The sequence below is a fragment of the Anguilla rostrata genome, chromosome 16 (assembly GCF_018555375.3).
Source record: "Anguilla rostrata isolate EN2019 chromosome 16, ASM1855537v3, whole genome shotgun sequence".
NCBI lineage: Eukaryota > Metazoa > Chordata > Actinopteri > Anguilliformes > Anguillidae > Anguilla > Anguilla rostrata.
This window is the reverse complement of record NC_057948.1, coordinates 13,745,974-13,764,915: the sequence shown is the minus strand read 5'-3', so window position 1 is coordinate 13,764,915 and position 18,942 is coordinate 13,745,974. Positions and strand designations below refer to the sequence as shown.

At 40.4% G+C, this 18,942-nt stretch overlaps 2 protein-coding genes across 8 annotated transcripts; one reads left to right on the top strand and one right to left on the bottom strand.

Moving 5' to 3' along the window:
• The first annotated feature begins 2,241 nt into the window (after window positions 1-2,241).
• On the top strand, window positions 2,242-13,470 carry snx22 (sorting nexin 22). Of its 7 annotated transcripts, XM_064312272.1 has the most exons (9): window positions 2,242-2,396; window positions 2,509-2,632; window positions 10,880-10,963; window positions 11,560-11,664; window positions 11,827-11,921; window positions 12,255-12,287; window positions 12,530-12,594; window positions 12,690-12,757; window positions 13,134-13,470. In XM_064312272.1, the coding sequence occupies exons 2-9, from the start codon at window positions 2,549-2,551 to the stop codon at window positions 13,377-13,379; spliced, it is 780 nt and encodes a 259-aa protein (XP_064168342.1). In that variant the 5' UTR covers window positions 2,242-2,396; window positions 2,509-2,548; the 3' UTR covers window positions 13,380-13,470. The 7 variants fall into 7 exon arrangements, with proteins under 7 accessions (XP_064168342.1, XP_064168348.1, XP_064168347.1 ...); XM_064312278.1 differs by having other exon boundaries at window positions 2,264-2,632; window positions 12,504-12,594; window positions 12,693-12,757; window positions 13,134-13,274; XM_064312277.1 differs by having other exon boundaries at window positions 2,264-2,632; window positions 12,504-12,594; window positions 13,134-13,274.
• A 588-nt stretch (window positions 13,471-14,058) lies between these two features.
• ppib (peptidylprolyl isomerase B (cyclophilin B)) lies at window positions 14,059-16,282 on the bottom strand. Its single transcript, XM_064312564.1, has 5 exons — window positions 16,015-16,282; window positions 15,401-15,514; window positions 15,162-15,255; window positions 14,885-15,069; window positions 14,059-14,470 (listed from the first exon to the last, which is right to left on the bottom strand). Exons 1-5 carry the CDS (start codon window positions 16,147-16,149, stop codon window positions 14,348-14,350), a joined length of 651 nt encoding a protein of 216 aa, XP_064168634.1. The 5' UTR covers window positions 16,150-16,282; the 3' UTR covers window positions 14,059-14,347.
• Window positions 16,283-18,942: the final 2,660 nt, after the last annotated feature.

The window sequence follows — 18,942 nt, the reverse complement described above, 5'->3', positions numbered from 1 at the left end:
TGACCGGATACGGTAAGTTTGTGTAATCAACAGTTTTAATAGTCTTGAATAACAATGTAAGCCTAAAGTCCCTGTGATTGTCCAGGACCGGGGTTGCAGTGAATCTTCTGGCCAAATGGGTCTGCTTTATCAGGGCTGCCATGGGCAGGGTGATGACTTGGCCCACACGTGCCACGTCAGCCACAGAAATGGAGGCCAGCTTCCTGCCAGGCTCACCATATGACCTGCCAGTTTGCTAACACTGCGACTTTAGGCTATATGGATTATTGGGCTAAAATGTACTTGTTATGGTGCTGTTTAAGTATAAAGAGGTTGGAGGCTACAAGTAACCTAATTTTTTATGCCAAGTGAAAAACTTGTGTTCATTTTGCAATAACAAATAACAAAATGACTGACTGGCACACTAACCCAAGAAGTGTCTAGTCACCTTGTTTTTTCTGTTCCCTCATTTCTCACTGTGAGTCTTGTGACAGTGGCCTATTCTAAAATGCTTGTTTCTATAGTTTTTGGAGGAATTAATATGGGATTGTTTTTAAATCCCATGGTGCCATCTTGACTCTGAATGATTGTACTGTTGCAGGATAAAGTGTATTGTAATTCACCATGTTATCCTCAGTTTATCCCTTTGGGCCTATCATAGCAGCTGAGCAGTGGACTTAAAATTAATGAAAGATCTAACTTAATTTATATAGTTGCTTTAGTCCCAGGATTCTCAAAGCTTTTTTACAATGTAGGCGTGGCACCACAGCCACCCAAATTAGTATAAAATCCCACCCATTTACCAAATTAAATGTTCACCCAATCTCTCTCCAATCTACTATCACCTCTGAGTTATAGTCCTAACTGGCCTCTCTAGTCCGTCTCACAGCTCTTTCGGAGAGTGTAGCCTCTTAACTTGTCTGGTCAGAACGTCGCTGGGGTGTGCCTTCATCTTTATCTTTTACTCTCAGACTTAACGGTCTTTTACATTTATTTGCAGCTTGTGCTCATTGTTCCCAAACGAAGCTTTGGGGTTTTTTAAATGGTTGGGTCAGCATTACTACAACTCGTGGCTGTCATCATGAGGTCATGACTAACACTCATGGCGATTACGGTTAATCACAGATAAGAAATAAGCCATAACAATGCCCCTATAGTTACTGTTTTAGTTTTTCTTTGTCTTTTTGCATTCCTGGATAGTTTGTCAGTTTTTTTTAGCCTACAGTATGAAAACATGGGTTGACGATCATCTTTGCGAACCAGAAGCCAGGTGTCATCGTACACCACCACAATCTTTTCAAGTACACGTAGTTTCCTGTGACACAAAAATAATGTATTCTATAATTAAAGCCTCCGAGTTTGAACCCTGCGTCAATACAATATCGCATTCCACTGCCTGGCTTTCGAATTCAAAGCGAGATGATAGTTTTCTGCCTTCTCGATACCAGTTTTCCAGAAACTTGAAACAGTGATTTTCACTGAAAAAACAGCAATAGCCTACTATATCGACAATACTGGAGCTTATGTCTATAGTTTTAAAATATTATACGAAGATGCGATATTACGATATATATGATACGATACGATATTATGTTAACCATTTCTCGCTACTTGGCATCACTGCACGTAAGCGATATTTTAGCATAATAAAATGTCTATAATTGTTATTTTTGCGAATATATGTTCATGTATTTATTTAATTATATTGGAGGTACAGACGTGCGGAATTATCCAGACGTTCTTGCAATAACGTCTGTCTTAACGTTGCTGTAGTATCGATGACCGCTGTGCATTCATCTTCTGGGATATGCTGCATAATCAAAGTCAAAATTAAATAATAAAAATCAGTAATCAACAGGGGCTTTTTGGACGATAAATGCTGGATTCCGAACATTGGCGACAAGAAGTTCCCGTTAAAGTTGTTTTAGTAACTTTAAATTAGTTTTTAGGCTTGATTGGCAGAAAAATATTGTTTTAGAAATAGTAAAGTTACATTTTTAAAACTAACATATAGGCCGACATCCATTTAAGGTTTCTTTCTGTGTGGTTAAGGCTATCGCACAGTGTGAACCGTTTCTAACCAGAATTTTTAACTTCTTCTCATAGCCTAACAATGGCTATGGTCTTTTTATCTGACGTGCTCGAAACGCAATGCTACGGGCTGGTTGGTTAAAATGGGCTATAATGCCTTCATATTTATAGTAATTCAAGTAAACGTGAGGCAACGTATCCTTCGTAGTAAGCAAGGAGGAGCGTTTGTCATTGACGCATAATTGCACAAATTGGTGGGTGGGAGGAGCATTTTGAAGTGAAGGACTTGACCAGTTGAACTACAAGCACCAGTTTATTCCAAGTCCTGGGCAGTGTTAAGCGCTTTTGTACGAGATTGTTTTTTCTTTTCGTACTGGTTTGTGAAAGTAAGGAACAACGCTGGGAAGGGATAGGGGACTTTCAGCACAACATTGGACAAATGATAGATGTTTGACGAAGTTGAACTGAAGCTCCAAAATTCATATTCCCTATCCCCAGCGAAGCCGGGCCACCAAAGGACTGATCTCCAAAGAATAAAATGCCAGCACAGTGTCTTACAATGATTGAAGTGTCCATCCCGTCTTTGGAGAGAGCAGTGGACGAATCGGGAAAGTTACGGAAAGTAAGTGTAACGCAGGTAGCCTACTGTGCACAGCAGTTCCACGTGTCTATTTGTATCCAGCACTCGTTACATATGCTTTATTTGATCACTTCACACAGTTTGCAAGTGCTGTAATTGTGGTGTGATCTTCGATTGAAAACAATAGCTAGTCTATGTAAAAGATCTATGTTGTGACCCACCCTGTTCTACTATTTTCTAACTACATCATCAATGCACCGTCTGTGTTCTTAAATTTTCCTTTAATCTGGCACAGCGAGATTATATTCAACGGTGCATAAAATTATCTATCACACACACGATTGTCTTACTGCTGCCTTTGCAAAGTGAAATTAATTTTATCGTTTTGCAATGCTTGCACTTATGGGAGTTTGTACTAATTTGCCAAGCGAGTAATGCATACGTGTATGAAAGGCAATGTCCTATACTATTTTACAAATATGTGGTTTTGGAACAGTGTGGTTGTCACTTCGCCCTTGCCTCGGAGAATAGTTTCGAGGGGGAGGGGGGGGGGGGGGGTTGGTTGGTTCAAATGGTTAATTTTCAGGCAAAAAAAAAAAGAATAAACATCTTATCTTCGTACCAATAAATGCACACAATTATTTGGTTGCCATAAGCAAAGGTTACACCTTGCAGAAAAATGGAATTAAGGAACTGAAGGGTAATTGTGTCTGTGCATAAAGCATGTGAGCTAGGTAGAAAATGCATTTGGAGTGGGAAGTGGGAGAGCACTTTGGGCAGAACACTTTGAAAGCTTTTGCTGAAGGCAAACTGCTGGTTCAATAGAGAAGTACAGTTCAGATATTTCAGCAGCAGTTTGTTCCATTAAAGTAATAACCGTGTGTGTTTAATGGCACACCAATATTGACACAGAGGATTGTGTGCAAGGTGTAGGCGTGTATGGTAGCTGCCCCTAGCAACAAAAACTGCAGCAGTAGCTTCCGCTGAGTCTCCATTAAGCATATTCCACTGCCTAGTCTTTTGACCTCCTTTTTAACTTTTAACACGTTCGCCTTTTCTCCTCCATTTAATTTGCATGTACTGTTTCTAACATGAGGCCGTATAGAAGCCATCCTGCTAAGGGAATGTGTTGGAAAAACCAGAGACAACAGCCCATGTATAACTTACTGTTCTGCATCAATGCCCCTGTAAGTCCTGTGCTGGCTCCACACTGACCCTGGAATTTGTTGTGAAAGCAGGACATTAATTTAGCTAAATACTCAAAGTTCAAAATTTATCTACAAGAAAATACATTATGTAGTTAATAATATATAAAACAGGGGTTCCCACACTGAGGTCCACAAAGGAGATAAATGGGTCCTATTTTGTAAAAATCATTTTAGTTAGATTTCCGTTATGCATAAATTACACACTGGGCTTTTGGATTAACCTTCAAGAAAAAGCCTAATTTACCCACCCTTGTTAATCATTATCATTTACTATTTATTGCACTAAATTCATGTCTGATAAAGACAGTATATGACACATGCTTCCATTTGCTAGTGTGGTAACTAACAACTATTTTGTAGCCTGTAGTAGGTGCTGAATAATGTGGTCCTCAGCGAGACCATGGTCATTTCAGGAGGCTGTGAGATGAAAGCATTTGAGAAACCCTGATTTAGAATGTGCAGTATTTGCATTATTGAACACAGACTCCTGAGTTTCTACTGCTCGGGGCGCACAGACTTTCAGGGTACTTCAAAGCTTCTGTGTGCGCGGACTTTCCGTTAGCCAGCGCGGCGAGCCAGCCTCCGGCCACCTGCAGCCTTACTGCCTGCCCACAGTCACGACTCAGTCTGGCCACGTTCTTCGCCGTGCTCACGGAAACACTGATTCAGTTCAGAGTCCCTCTCTATGGAGCCTTGTGCTTTAATTTGTTTTCTGATTTTCGTAATAATTTACAGTGCTGGCCAATAGTTTTCATAAAAGTTGGTGTAAGCCTTGACTCCTAAGAAACCGTCATTATGGCAGGTTTTGCAGGAATGTACCATAATGGTGCTAGGCCCCGTGGAAGCTCTTTTAAATGCACTGCCTCTGTTGTCTCTGGTGATTGTGAATCCAATCTCACGGCTGGGCCTGTCCAAAAAAGACTTTGATGCAGGGGGAAAATATTCAGTGTGGCTTGTGTGAATGCTTACATGAGGGCAAATACAGAACTGCATCTGTCTGCTGGCTAATTCCAGACAACTGGGTCGAGAGACAGCTGAAAGCAGGGGCTTTGAGCTCTGGGCTTCTGCTTTCATCCAGGCTTGAATACAATGCCCGTGGCATCCGAAATATTACGATCATTCTGACTGTTGCACAGACACAGTCATGAATAATATTCCCTCAGTGTTGCTAGCAGTCTTTTTTATGTTGCTCTCTTAAGGAAGTATTTTTGAAGAAAAAGAAAATACACAACAACAGCAATGACAAACTTCATTTATATAGCACCTTTCAAAGTACTTGTAGCGCTTCACCAAAATCATAGAGATATGTAAAAACAGTTCCAAGAAAACACAAAAAGATAATAAATTAAAATAAAAAGGGAGAATACATAAAATACCAAAATGAAGATAAATGCTGATAGGATCATAGATGAATAAAAGCAGAATTTACCTATTAAAATTACATTAAAAATGAAAAAAATCAACTGAAAACTGATGTGAAAAGTTGTTTTCATTGCACTTTTACAAGTAGCTACTGTTGGAGGTTCTGTTTACAGTTTGGTTGCTTCCACAGTGTGTAATATCAAGTTCTCCTTTGTATATCCAAAAATAGGGTGGCCAAGGAAGACTATCTCTTGTCTACATTTTAAAATATGTATTCTGTAGATTTCTGCCCCCAGTTAAACTATGCTAAACCAACAAGGAATGTCTGGCATACAGTTATCCTCAGGGGCTGTTACAAAACCAGAATGGCTGGTCAGCAGTGTTTATTACCTCCTCCAACAGTCAAGAGTCGATGGGGTTATGTTTTCAGCCCACTTCATCTCTCCATCTGTTTGTCTTTCTGTGTTGGCAGAATATCTCCAAATGTTATGAAACTGTTTACAAAAAAAGCAAAAATAGTTTATATTGCATGAAACTATGGAAAGGTTGGTCATGGTGCAAGGAAAAACTGATTTACTTTTTACACCGATTGCCAAAAGTTTGGGAGTGTGGCAGTGTGGCTTCTCACAAGAAGTACTTGTAAAATCTGAATAGATTCACGTAACCTCATAAAACTTTGTGTGACTTTCAGCAGGAGGGTGCTGGAGTAATTATTTTTTGCCAATGAGCAAATATAGTGCTGATTGGCCTTATGGTGTTGCAATGACCAACTAAAATGCTTAAGAATGGTTAGAATTTAAACTGGCATATCTCATGTCTGAGATAAAAGTCATGAAAATGCTTGCATCTCCTGATGTGAAGGGCTTGGAAAATATCATTAACTTTTGATGAATATCTGACATGTGGTACTGGCATATCTTGACAGTTTCAGTGTGGAAAGTGCCATCCTCTAGTATGTTTAAGTTTCTATCATGCTGTAACCCAAACTTCAAATGCCTTTTTCAAGGGTGGGATGATCCCAGGATAATACTGCTTTTTATCATCAGGTCCAGTGGTTTCAGAGCCAGTCTGTGCAAGTTCCACCCTGTCCTCCCCAAGAGCCAGTCGGCCATACACTGGCCCTGGCCAGGGCATTGCAACACTGCTCAGTGTTGAATGGGGTCCTGTGTTGGGTGTAGGGCTCAGGAGTGGAACTCATGTTGACTTCCTGTGGTGTGGCATTAGTCTGCTTCCTGGTACGCACAACAGTATTGCACTGAGGGGATCAGGAATTCTGCACATGGTTAACAAAGAGTACTCTGTGATGGGAAGAATTGCACTTCATGAAGGGGGACAGAGAGAGAGGGAGAGCATCTGAATGCCTTCCTCTCATGACTGACTCCACAGATCCCAGTACAATCGATCATTTGAAAAATGACCCGTACACTTAGCCCCTTCGCTTGAATTCTAATGGTTAACTTCTGAAGTTATTTGTCAGTTTACCAGTGGACATGCATTTCAAGTTCACAGCAGGGTGAAATGCATTAAAACAGTTAGATTTAGAATGTGCCATGTGGTTTTCCTTATTTACATACCTGTACACGCTGAAAGAAATTGCTACCAGTGTTGTGCATGTGTTTTTGTTTTATAAATCAGAAAGGTCCAATTTCAACTCTGTCCTCATTTTCCTACCTTAGGATTAACAGTTGTTTAAATCCTGTGCTGTTCTCTTTGTATTACATAATTCAGTTCCCTTATGTATAGCCTTTCTAATATTAATTTACAGGATGCATTTAGTGCTGTGGATTGGTTGTTGAAATATTGGTTGAGCTTAACAGCTCAAGATAAAGGTGTAATAATAAGGTAAATGTATGGTTTCTGATAAACCTTTATTTGCTAACAGCACAACATATTTTCACCCTGCCAGCAATGGTGTTAAACAGATTGAACTGTAGAGGTGTTAGTTTTCTGAAGACCAGTTCTTCTGGATACTTTAATTTTGTGAATGAGGCTCTAATGAGCAGCTTGGAGGTGATGTTTGATTCATGTTAAACTTTGAATCCAGTTGCATTTACCTCTGATTATTCGTGTATAATCTGAGTGGCTCAAAGTGTAGTTATGTAAGTTTGTAACTGGTTTCCAATGTACACACAGCTTTTTTTTAGTTTTACTTCTTGAGATTCCTCAACTGAAATAATGAAATTTCATGGCTGTTGCAGCTTGACTTGTTTGTCTAATGGGCAAGGAGGCAAACACAAGTTGTATCATCACATGGACCACCGCGCTAGTTTTTCTTTCTTTTTTTAAGGAAAAAAATATATATATATTGACATTTGCAGAAGACAGTAGTTTTTAGTTGGGCTTTAATGCCTCTACAGTGTCTTTACTGCTTATTTCCAGAATGAAAGTAGAAACATAACACTGCTTTTCAGACCTGCAGTATCCCTGCTACCCAGTGCGTCTGAGGTGTTCAGTGTGTTAAGCCCCTGTCTTTTCTGTGGCATCTGTCAGTGCAGAACGTTGGTGAGCTACAGAGTTGCTGGTGTGTCAGTTGATTGCCCTGATCAGGTTTTCTACACTTTGGTGTACAAAAGTTTCCTGTTTCTTGTTATTGGGATAGAGACCCAGTGAAAGATACATTACATGGCCAAAGGTATGTGGATGCCTGAGATCCAACATCTCAGCCAAAATTATGAGGATTAATATGGAGTTGGTCCTCCTTTTGCTGATATAACAACCTCCACCTCCAATCTTTATACTTGATGTTGGATCATTGCTGCAGGGATTTACTTCCATTCAACCCGAATAGTATTAGTGAGGTTGGGCACTGATTGGGCAATTAGGCCTGGCTTGCAGTTGACTTTACAATTGATCCCAGGTGTTGGATGGGGTTGAGGCCAGGGCTCCGTGTCTGTGTTTATGGTGTACGGTGTGTGTATTAAATATTTAATTTTTTATATTAACTTGTGGTATGGTGTTTATATAATGTGCTTGTTTTTCGTAATCCCCCCATGCATGACTCTGTTCATGCAGTCCCTGACGTGTAATGGTTACTGAAGAGAGCAGCCAGAGCCCAAAGAGCAGGAATACCGTAGCTTTGTGGTCATCCATGTCTATTCATAATTGTCCTTCAGCAGGCGGAACTGAGTAGGGCCTAAACAAGTGAATTTAAGAACAGGAACAAGATACTAAAAGGATGTGAGCAGTTTCAGAAAGAACTGAAATCGCATTCATGAAATGGGCCGCAATCCAAAAGTGTTTTAATTAGTCATCTGCTCAACACAGCAATACTAATACATTTCTGTTTATGATAATGTTACATTATTTTATGTGATGACATCACAATGACAGTTGCTGTAGTAAGCAGTTTATACAATGATGAAGATCCCTTGAAAATTAACAATAGGCAAAAGGCCAGGTGTGTACACTCTATTTGTAATTTATGTATGCATGTACTTGTCCAATGAAAATATTTTTGGCAGCATTGTTTAAAAGAAGTGTGCTGTGAAACTTTCCAAATGTTTATTGAGCTTTGTAAAAAATAAAAAAAAAGCCCTTTTTATCAATGAAAGCAAATTTTTTAAATGTATATATACATTTTTTGTGTTTTGCACATTAGCTATAGGTTTATTTTTAAAAGTCTGAGAAGTCCTAGATCAGTCAGATTTCTGCTACCCACAGATTTATGTGTCCCTATGGCGAATTAGTTAAGCATGTCCTGGTTTTAACTGTTCTTCCTTGTGGAGATATGTGGGCAAAACAGAGTAAATGTTACATAGTGAACAGCTCTTGCATTCATTCTCTCCTGAGCCTGGTGTGCTGGTCCCTGTTCACGGGCCTGTTCTTTTCTAAATTGTCCATAAGTGAATACAGCATGGCCACTTCAGATAATTATGCTCTGAAGAGTCCATTCATGACAAGCTGTTTAGGTGACTCCAGTTATAAGTGTCACATGCCATTGTCCAGTGTTCCATCATCACTGTTTGTTAGAGGGGAGACTTTCCAACTGAAGAGGCACCTGATTCATGGATAAAGCACAAGCTCTCTCTCTCTCTCTCTCTCTCTCTCTCTCTCTGTCTCTCTCTCTCTCTCTCTCTCTCCCCCTCTCCCCCTCCCTCACTCCCCATATTCAGACTCATCCACTTCTTCCTGTTCTGCACATGGGTTGTGTGCACTGTCTTTGTTGACTTTGTTCTCAGAGCATTAAGAGATCTGTTGCTGCAGGCCATTATCTATTCCGTGCTCGAGTAGATGGCATTTAGTCTGTGCAAACAAGTAGGGGGAGGTTTACAGGAAGGGGAACAGCACTAATTATAGCTTGAATGTAGCCAGTCAACTATATTTAACATAAGGGATGATGAAAAAGCAACTGGATCAACTGTGCATGACTCAGCTATGCCACATTTCGGGACTACCTACCAGGATTCCAAAATAATATGTAGCCTTGAAGCTAAAAAAGAAGGGAAAAGGTGATACTAGCTTTATGTAAAAATGCAGGGTACTGATAAATTCAGAGTAGGGGAGAGGTGAGACGTGGGCAGGGCTCTTTTCTCTCCCACAGTAACCACACCTACACCTTCCTGTGTATTCATTCAGGTAAGTAAGCACATCAGACTTGTTTCTCAGTGTCAGATTACTACAGCTTGCTGACTCATTACACCCAGCTACTGCAACACGGAATTTTCTCCAGTTTCTCTTTGACCCTGTTCACACTTGCATTTTGTGTTCTGAACAGTCTGCTAGGAGAGAGGTGTAGGTGTGAAAGTAAAAGTTGTTTGCACATAGTTGTTTCATGTCTCTTTTGGCTCCTCTCAGGATTTTTCGAACAGCTTGTCTTTTGTGGCAGGCTAGCAGACTCTAGAATTGGCATCACTTGCAGAGGATGTACTCATACCCCCAAAAAAAATCAAATAAGGGGAAGGGTGACTCCTCTTCTCCCCAGCTTTTCCTCCTTTCATATAGTGTATATGAAAAAAGGAATTGAGACCAGTCCTCCTGTTCTGACACAAATGAGCCTCAGGCAAAAACCTGTACCTTCTATTCTTAAGGCAGTAGCCCTTCCAGCAGTGTGTCAAGTCTATCCTGTTTAGCCAGCCAACTGGTAAGCAAGGCAATAGTAGGGTCACTTTCACTGGTCCTATAAGCTGCAATAGCGTTTCACAAATCAGCCAGGAGAGGGCGATCTCAGCACATAGTGCAGCATAAATTGGGCCCCTATCGCCACCTGCTGTCTGTCTGTGGCCACTGGACTATTGCTATTACTGCGTTTTTTGTGTATGGAAATTTCATTAAAAAATGTGTTCATTAAAAATGAAAGGTCTGCTGCCAAAATGTTTAGCATTGAATTTATGTGCAGTGTTTTCCCCTCTTTTTATTACTCTATATTCAATGTAGAGACTGATATTAGAAACTAGCTATGGCTAAATATTCTTAAATGCCCTGCTTTGGATGATTGTAGGGAACAAGGAGTCAATGATTTATTGTTTTTTCCCATTTTAAATGATAAAATCAATAAATTCACCCCATTAAAGTTTTGGTGAATATCTTTGTGCATTTCAATTTATATTGGAAACTGTTTCTACTTAATTAATAAAATGTATTGTTTTAAGTCATGAAAGTCATTAATTACACACTGTCTGTTTTGAATAGTTTGCAAAGCTGTATGTACATATCAAATGTTCCTGGCCCCTGCCTCTGTATTTGTCTATTGGTACATTCCTTTATGTTTCTTTTTATTCAGCTTTTCAGAGTGGAGATATTGTTTAATGGAAGAAAACACTTTGTGCTCAAGCGTCACACAGAGTTCCAGAACCTCCACAGAAAGGTGAGTTGGCAGCTAATTATGGCCTCTGCTCTGGGGGCCTTTCTGTGTAAAGCAGTGGTTCTCAACCAGCATGTTTGCACAAGTAGGCACATCTATCAACAAATCTTCATAATAATAAAGCCCATTTATTTTCTTGACAATGCAGAACATTAAATATAATAGCCCTAATGGTGTCTGGGGATATTTTTTGCTGAGGAGGGTTTTTAGTCAGAGGAACTGTCCTCGCCTCCTCGCACACCACAGACTCCTGGTCTTTCCAGAAGCTGCAGTCTGCCTGCACTGGCTGTATGTGAAGTGCTTCCCTCCAATGCAGTGACAGCCCAGACTGGTGAAAACAAGCAGTGGTTGGCATCATTTTTGTTTTTTTCCTCGGGGAAGGCATGATTATCTAGACTCTACTGAATTCACAGAGGGCATTGTGTTGATAAGATGAGTAAACTAATACGATTGGGCGTCCCAAATTGAGAGAAAAATAAATCGGCAAAATCTGCAGTAAAATTGATTTTTTAAATGTATGCATTATGAAATCTGAATTAACATGAACAATATCTTTGTGGCACTAATGCCCCCCCCCCCCCCCAACCCCAACCCTACAGCTGAAGAAAATCCTGCAGACTCCAGACTTCCCTAGCAAGCGCAGCCCCCACCTGAGGCAGAAGCCCCTGGAACAGAGAAGGCAAGAACTGGAAGATTACATCCAGGTGTGGCTCTGACACCTGGGCAGAACTATTCACCCTCCAGCTGAAATAGGAAACCTCTTAGGCATCTCCCCCTCCCGCTTTCCCTTAGCTGCATGATCATGGCACATGCTGACATCTGAGTATCAGACTGATGTATGACTGCTTTTTTACTCTGCCTTTTAGGATATTCTGTATCTAAATGAAGAGGTTCCTCAGGAAATACTGGATTTTCTGCAGGTCAAGCATTTCCATTCAGTGAACAAGATCTGCAGTTTTGAGTACGTACTTTTTTCTGCACTTAAGCTGTCAGCTGTATGTTGTTGAAAGATGGGTGTATACTGCTGTTTTGTAAATGATAAATACAGCATGAGCCTTGTAGTCTGGGAAGTTGAAATTTGGGCAAAAATCTCAAGTTAAGTAGTTGTGATCTTTGTGGCAAATTTGTAATTATGGGCTGGTGAAAGTTACAGTGCAAGCTTTGATTCAGAACAACTGCTCAGCCATCTCTTGAGGTTCAAGGCTTTGGTTTATATTGATTATACGTACTTCAGTTTGGTGATGTTTGTATATTAAATAGCTAGTATTCATATTATGTTTTCTTCAAATTCCAGATCACTTGACGACTCCCAGACTAGGGACTTCAGGTAAGCATGTTCTTCTCCAGTGATCAAACCAACACAATGAATCATTTAGCATGTTCAAAGGGGATGGTTGTCCAAGTGGCATAGTCCAAAGATCAGTCATATTCCAGGAATTGGTTGAACAAGTTAATCAGCTGACAAAACTTTCTGTAAAGTATGGATGTGAAGTTGTTCCATAACAGCTCTTAATAGCATAATTATCACCCTAAATCAATGCAGGAACATGTATTCTCGGGGTGTTACAGAACCAGGATCATCTCCTGCACTGCATTCCCAGGGTTGTCAACACAGTTCTTTCTCAGAGTACAGAGTAAGAAAGGTCCCTTCTTGACACTGGTGTGCTCGTAAGTGCGAGACTGAGACAGCATATTCTTGTCCATCCCTTCTTTGTCTCGCCTCTCTCAGCAGTCAGCTACTACACCAGCGTGTGGTGGGCTTCTCGAAGGACCCCTACCTTCTGGACTCAGATTCTGGTACTGTATGCTTTCCGTTAATATGTGGTGATGCGTTTTCAATTATTAGAAGTTGCTGGTTCTTTACATCTTTCAGATTGTGTCCCTTGGGGATCATATCTAAACTTAATTTTCTATTTAGAACTCATCAGTTCTTGGTTGCATACTGTATTAAGACTAGACAAAGTTTTGGAATCCATTTTGAAGTATACTCAGAATGCAAAATACCGGAATGACGTGGCATTTTTTTGGAGGGAGTGGAGCTTAATTGGCATAGACACACGTTTTGTATCGCATGACAAATATCCCAAGTCCCCATTTACTTTTTAATAAACAGCATACTGTCTATTGGCCAGTTGAATCTCAGGACATTACAGCACCCCTCTCCTCATTGCAGATCTCCCAGATGTCATTGTCGATGGTGTGCTCCAGGGCCTGTACCCGAGGGACATCCGGGTCAGCTTCACTGACTGCACCAAGCCAAACGGCCCTGAAGGAAGTGCTTCTGCCACAGCCCCCAGGAACACAGGCAAAAGTGACCAGCCTAAACTTCCAGAGACAGACTGAGAGGAACTCTGTTCATTTTGGAGGCAGCAGTATCTTTGAAGACCACTTGACATTTGCAACAACCCATTTGTTTTAAGTGCCTTCATTTTGGGTTATTTAAAATGGTTGGGGTTCCTGTACAAAGTGTTTTTTTTTTTTTTTATGTCTCATATTGAATATGGCTTTGGGGGTGACAAGGACCATTTACAGTGTCATCACCAGGTTTTTAGTTCTTATTTTAATAACTTGTAACTGGGTTTCAAATAAACCCCCTGGTATTTTCATACTGTATATCCCCTCCTGGAATACAAAATGTGGTCCATTCATTTTTGCCAGAGGTGCATAAAATAAAATATTGGCAGGTACAAAAGCTCAACAGCTATTTGCTCCATCAGTTGCAAACTTGTTGTGGTTCACATTTGATATTAATATTGCCATGTGCAGAAGCAACTGTTCTTGGCTATAGCTCATGTTACATATATTCACGATTCTTCAATAAAAATAGTAAAATTTTAATGTATTAGAATTTATCTTACTGTCATTAACCTTGGGCATGAACATTTACTTAAAGCTGGACTCAGCTGTGTTCTGCAATGCGATAATTTGCTTCTCAGTCAAGTGGCAGCCCTACTCCCATTGGTCAGTTGTGCTACCGCAATTTAGTCGGCGTATAATTATGCTTGTGTATGAATGTGAAGTAATAAATGTTCTGAAAGATGCAGTATCTGCTGCTATACACTCAAATTCCTCAGAAAAAATTAGGACAAGAGTAGAAATTGTATAAAATTTGGACCCTTTATTTAAGGTTTGTTCTTTAGAAAAAAAAAAAAGGTGGTGACTGTTACACAACCATTGGTAATGCCTTTTAAGAATTGGACCAAAGGAGTGTCGCTCAGTGGTCCAGCACCACAGCACCACAGCAACGGGGCAAGAGATGCGATTAGCCTGGGCTGCCCGGACACAGGAACCACTGCAGAGCCATGGCGCTAGTGACAAGAGCCTTCCCGACACACCCATGTGGAATTTGCCAAACTGGCAAGTCCCCCAAATTGCATACCCCCTTATTTACTCCTTTGGAATTGCAAATGGTTTCTCCACCTTAATTTCACCACAGTCATGAATGGTGACATCTTTAAGAGGCTTATCCCTGCCATCTGTCTTGGTGCCTTCAATTTTCCTTACAACATCCTGTAGATTGGGGGGCAGAAACAGTGCACATGTAAGGATAATCAAAAAAATTCTAAATAAAAATAAAAAAATAAAAACTTATAAATAATGACAAGCCAAAGTCAATTCATTAGGTGCAAATCCTATAGAACAGTCAGTCGGCATCAAACATTTCCATTGATGAGAATCACAGTGAGGTAATGGGAATGTATTTTGAGATCAGTTTACTCCAAAAAATGTGTACATTAAAACCATATACTAATAATTTTTATAGGTGTCATGCTTCAAAGAACCCATAATGAAAAATGTCTGAGCATAGAAAGTCTTGCTACTACTAAAATTATGTTGTTAAACATGCACGTGTAATCTTTTTTAAATGTAAAACTCAAACCTGTTCTTAGCTTATAGATTAACTCTGCTGAGCAGCTGACTCACCATGCCTTCCAGGATCTTGCCAAAGACTACATGTTTACCATCCAACCAAGGTGTCTGAACGGTGGTTATGAAGAACTGTGAGCCATTGGTGTCCTTCCCAGCATTGGCCATGCTCAACCAACCGGGGCCATAGTGCTTCAGCTTGAAGTTCTCATCTGGGAAACGGTCTCCATAGATGCTCTTTCCTTAAACGACACAATGAGAAGGATATTCAATGCAACAAGCAGCCTCTTCATAGGAAAGATGGTACAACGAACCTTGAAAATTTTATACTTACCTCCAGTGCCATCTCCTCTGGTGAAATCCCCTCCTTGAATCATGAAGTCCTTGATTACACGATGGAACTTGCTGCCTTTGTAGCCGAATCCTTTCTGTTGGACATAGGGTCCGGAGGTTTGCTCAGCAGTTTGAAATGCCATTTACGCAAAAAGTGCATCAGTTATTTGTTTATTTTATTAACACACGTTATAATTAACTATAGTTCTTAATCTCCTGTTCAAATGTTTATATTCTTACCTCTCCAGTTGCCAGGTTGACAAAATTTTCGACTGTCTTTGGAACAGTTTTCCCAAACACTCCGATGACAATCCTCCCCGCATCCTCGTCTCCGATTTTCACATCAAAATAAACCTGCAACAGGGGTAAACGCAATCAGTCACAGATCATACTGGAATGCACCATGATCCGGATCTTTGGAGTGATTTAACCGCGACGATATATATATTGATAACATTTTATCATTCCGTTTATCCCGCCAAATCTTCTCCATAGAATTAACATGCATTAAATAATGCAAAGCGGCCTGAATGTTCCGCATACATTCGATTTTATTCTCGCAGTGTTCTCCATCTGGATTGTATATAGGCAACTATGCAATGCACGTAGGGCCTAATTACTAATACAAATACAAGGAGCGTGGCTACAGTCATGGTATAATTAAGCCATAGACCGTGTTCTGATTTGGTTCCTAAAAGACCAGCACGCAATTACAAGCAGTTTGCAGTCATGATTCCATGCAGTCGATGTAAGCGTATGTAGAGTTAGCAACATCCATTGTGTTTAGCTGCTTATATATAGCCTGTGGTAGCAGCTTTGCTACCTACAGTTGCTTAGGTAGCCTATCTATTTACCTTGGCTGTGACTTTCGGACCCTTCTTTTTTTCATCAGCGTCAGATCCGTTGGGAAATAAAAGAAATATCACCGAACCCACGATGACCGCAACGGCGAAAAGAAACTTCATCCTCCTGTCAAGGATCCGTACCATCAAACGAAAAAAAATGTACCCGTGGCGGCGAAAAATATATAGATATGTGGCCTAGCGAAAAAAAGCTGGGTATCCGGGGAGGAGACAGTAGCTCCAACTTGCCTATTCCTATACTCACACCCAGGCAACGCGTTCGTCTCTGAGTGGAGCATATCCTCACGTGACCCAACTAAGCCAATTGCAGTCAAATGTGCCGTTTTCGACGAATTTGCTTTACAGATTGAAAAAAATGAGGCCTACATTGTTCCACTATAAATGCTAGCAACGGAAAACTTCCCAAAAAAGTGGAATAGTTTATGTAGATAATCCAACTTTAAATTGAAGCCTAAAACTCATATTGAAATCACTGTAGAAGGGATAGGCTACATTTCTCACATTTTAACACACTGATTAACTATTCTAAACAATGACCCAACATTTAATGTGTTGGACGTAGTGCACCTTCTCTGGGGGGACGGCTAAACCTGTTAAACGCTCATAGTTCATTTATTTCCCAAAACCATTCAGGCCGGAACTGATATCTCTCAGGGCTCTAGTTGGTGCTTCACGCATTAGCTTCTGATTGGACGTGTTGCAACCACTGAACTGTATACAGTTCATTGGTTGCAACAAATCGAAAGCACATTGCCGGACACATTCAGAAATTCCATTGCCACATCCAACGAAATTCGTCAGGCCGTGACAGGGCGTTGCTTGCCCTGGTAATGCCACTTCGGCCAGTAGCTACTGCAAGGACGAAATTGTTTTTTGTGTGTAGGCTAGTCCACGCAGCCAGCATGGGTAACTCCCTCCTACGATAAGCGGTAGTTCACCCTAATCGGTCGAAATGATCATTCAGACGTTTTATTAATACAATCGTGCTATATTTAGTCAAATAGTTGTTGTAAACATCTTATTATGGGAAAACACTAATTTTATCTCATTTGATTTACATGAGGGCGAGAATTCAGGTTAACGTGGGTTTTGTCTAAAATCAGTTTAAAGACTTCTATACTAAAAGTAGCCAAAAACTCCATCCTTCCATCTGATTATTGTAGTTGTGGATGGAAAGCGGGGGATAGGAAGATCGTATTTTGTTCGTGTAGCACATGCTTCCGATTCATACCTTGTAGTTTTGTTCCACGTGCCTTGTAGAATTAGCGAATTTACCTGCCGTATTTTAATAGAATGATGTGGAAAATATTATATAAAATGCAGCCGTTGTAGCCCTACGTGTTCTCTCCGTCTCTCGGCGTGATGGAAGCATGTCAATGTTTTCAATGCTTGCGTACTTAGACCACAACTGAATATTAAGATGATGTGTAATGGTAGTACATGTAGGCTAAACATCGTAGCTTAGCCTACTACTCAGAATATATTTTCCTAATTCTGAAATATCAAATTTTTAAAAAATGTTTGGGTAGGAGCGATTCTTGGACTCAAATTGAGTTTGTTTGAGGTGCTCTATGGATGGGATACGTATAGACATCAAAATCAAAGAAAACTCCAAGGCACTCTCTTTTTAACAATTAAAATGCCTTTATTGTCGTGGCCTGGTCATAATAAACCTTTAAAAACGAACTCCGACGCGTTTCATCAAACTTTCGTCAGGGAGTCAAAACAAATTTGTTCAGCATGTGAGATCACAGATTGTGACCGCTTTCCTCATACACGACATGGACATTGTAGAAGACCTTTCATTAGCTCTAACATATTACGTAATGAATACCATTATTAATTTGATATTTGTTGACTTAATAATAATGTTCTGCTTAGCTACTTCAAACCGCAGCCAGAAGAAATTGGGACGCAGTCCAGCCGGAGATGCAAATTTGGCCAGCAGCTGCGCCACAACTGCTAACAAACCATTGAATGTGCTACCTAAAGTTGCTACAGCTGGTCATCCCACCAGCAGAGGCTCCCACAACACCAATTGAAGTGAGTTCAGTTCAGTTCGCTGTCGCCATTTATATAGAAATACATGCACAGGAAATTTCTTTAAAAGGGTTCTCACACCGAGCCAGTGGCACACATTTGAAGGCAGCAACACAAATAGACATTGAAACAACACCAACAAAACATGCATATTAAGTGCATAACGCTGCAGAGGAGTCCATACAATGCTGCTGTAGCAAGATCATGACGTTGCATAGGTGGCTGACAGGGTGCTGCTCAGGACAAGAGTCGTATGGTTTTAGGGTAGAAGCTCTTGTTGAATCTAATGGTCTTGGATTTGCCTGTATTTCTGCCCTGATGATAGTCAGGAGGAGAACAGTGCTATGGCAGGGTGGCTGTGATCTATAATTATTTTGTGTGCCCTGGTACAGGACCTGGGGGAGTGTAATGCCAATGATCTTCTCTGCAGTGTGGATTATTTCATTAATTTTGTTAACATAATATGACATAATGACAAGAACAGGCCATTCAGCCCATACATGCTTGCCACTTTCCTAACTAAATTGTACCTTGTGCTCTGATTACCTACAGGCGAGATAGTATCTAACACTGTATCAAGCCTGGTCTTGAAAACCCCCAGAGTTTCTGCCTCTACTGCAGGACTCAGCAAGCTGTTCCACACAGACTACTCTTTGCATGAAAAAAATGCTTCCTAATGTCTGTGTGGAATTTACCTTTTGCTAATTTGCATTTATGTCCTCTCGTTCTACTAACAGAACTGAACCTGAATAATCTCTGGTAGTTCACTTTGTTTCCCCCTTCATGAATTTAAAAGCCTCAATCAGATCACCCATAAATCTCTGTTTACTCAGTTTGAAGAGATTAAGCAAATTGTTTTGTTTGAAAGATCACCTCATT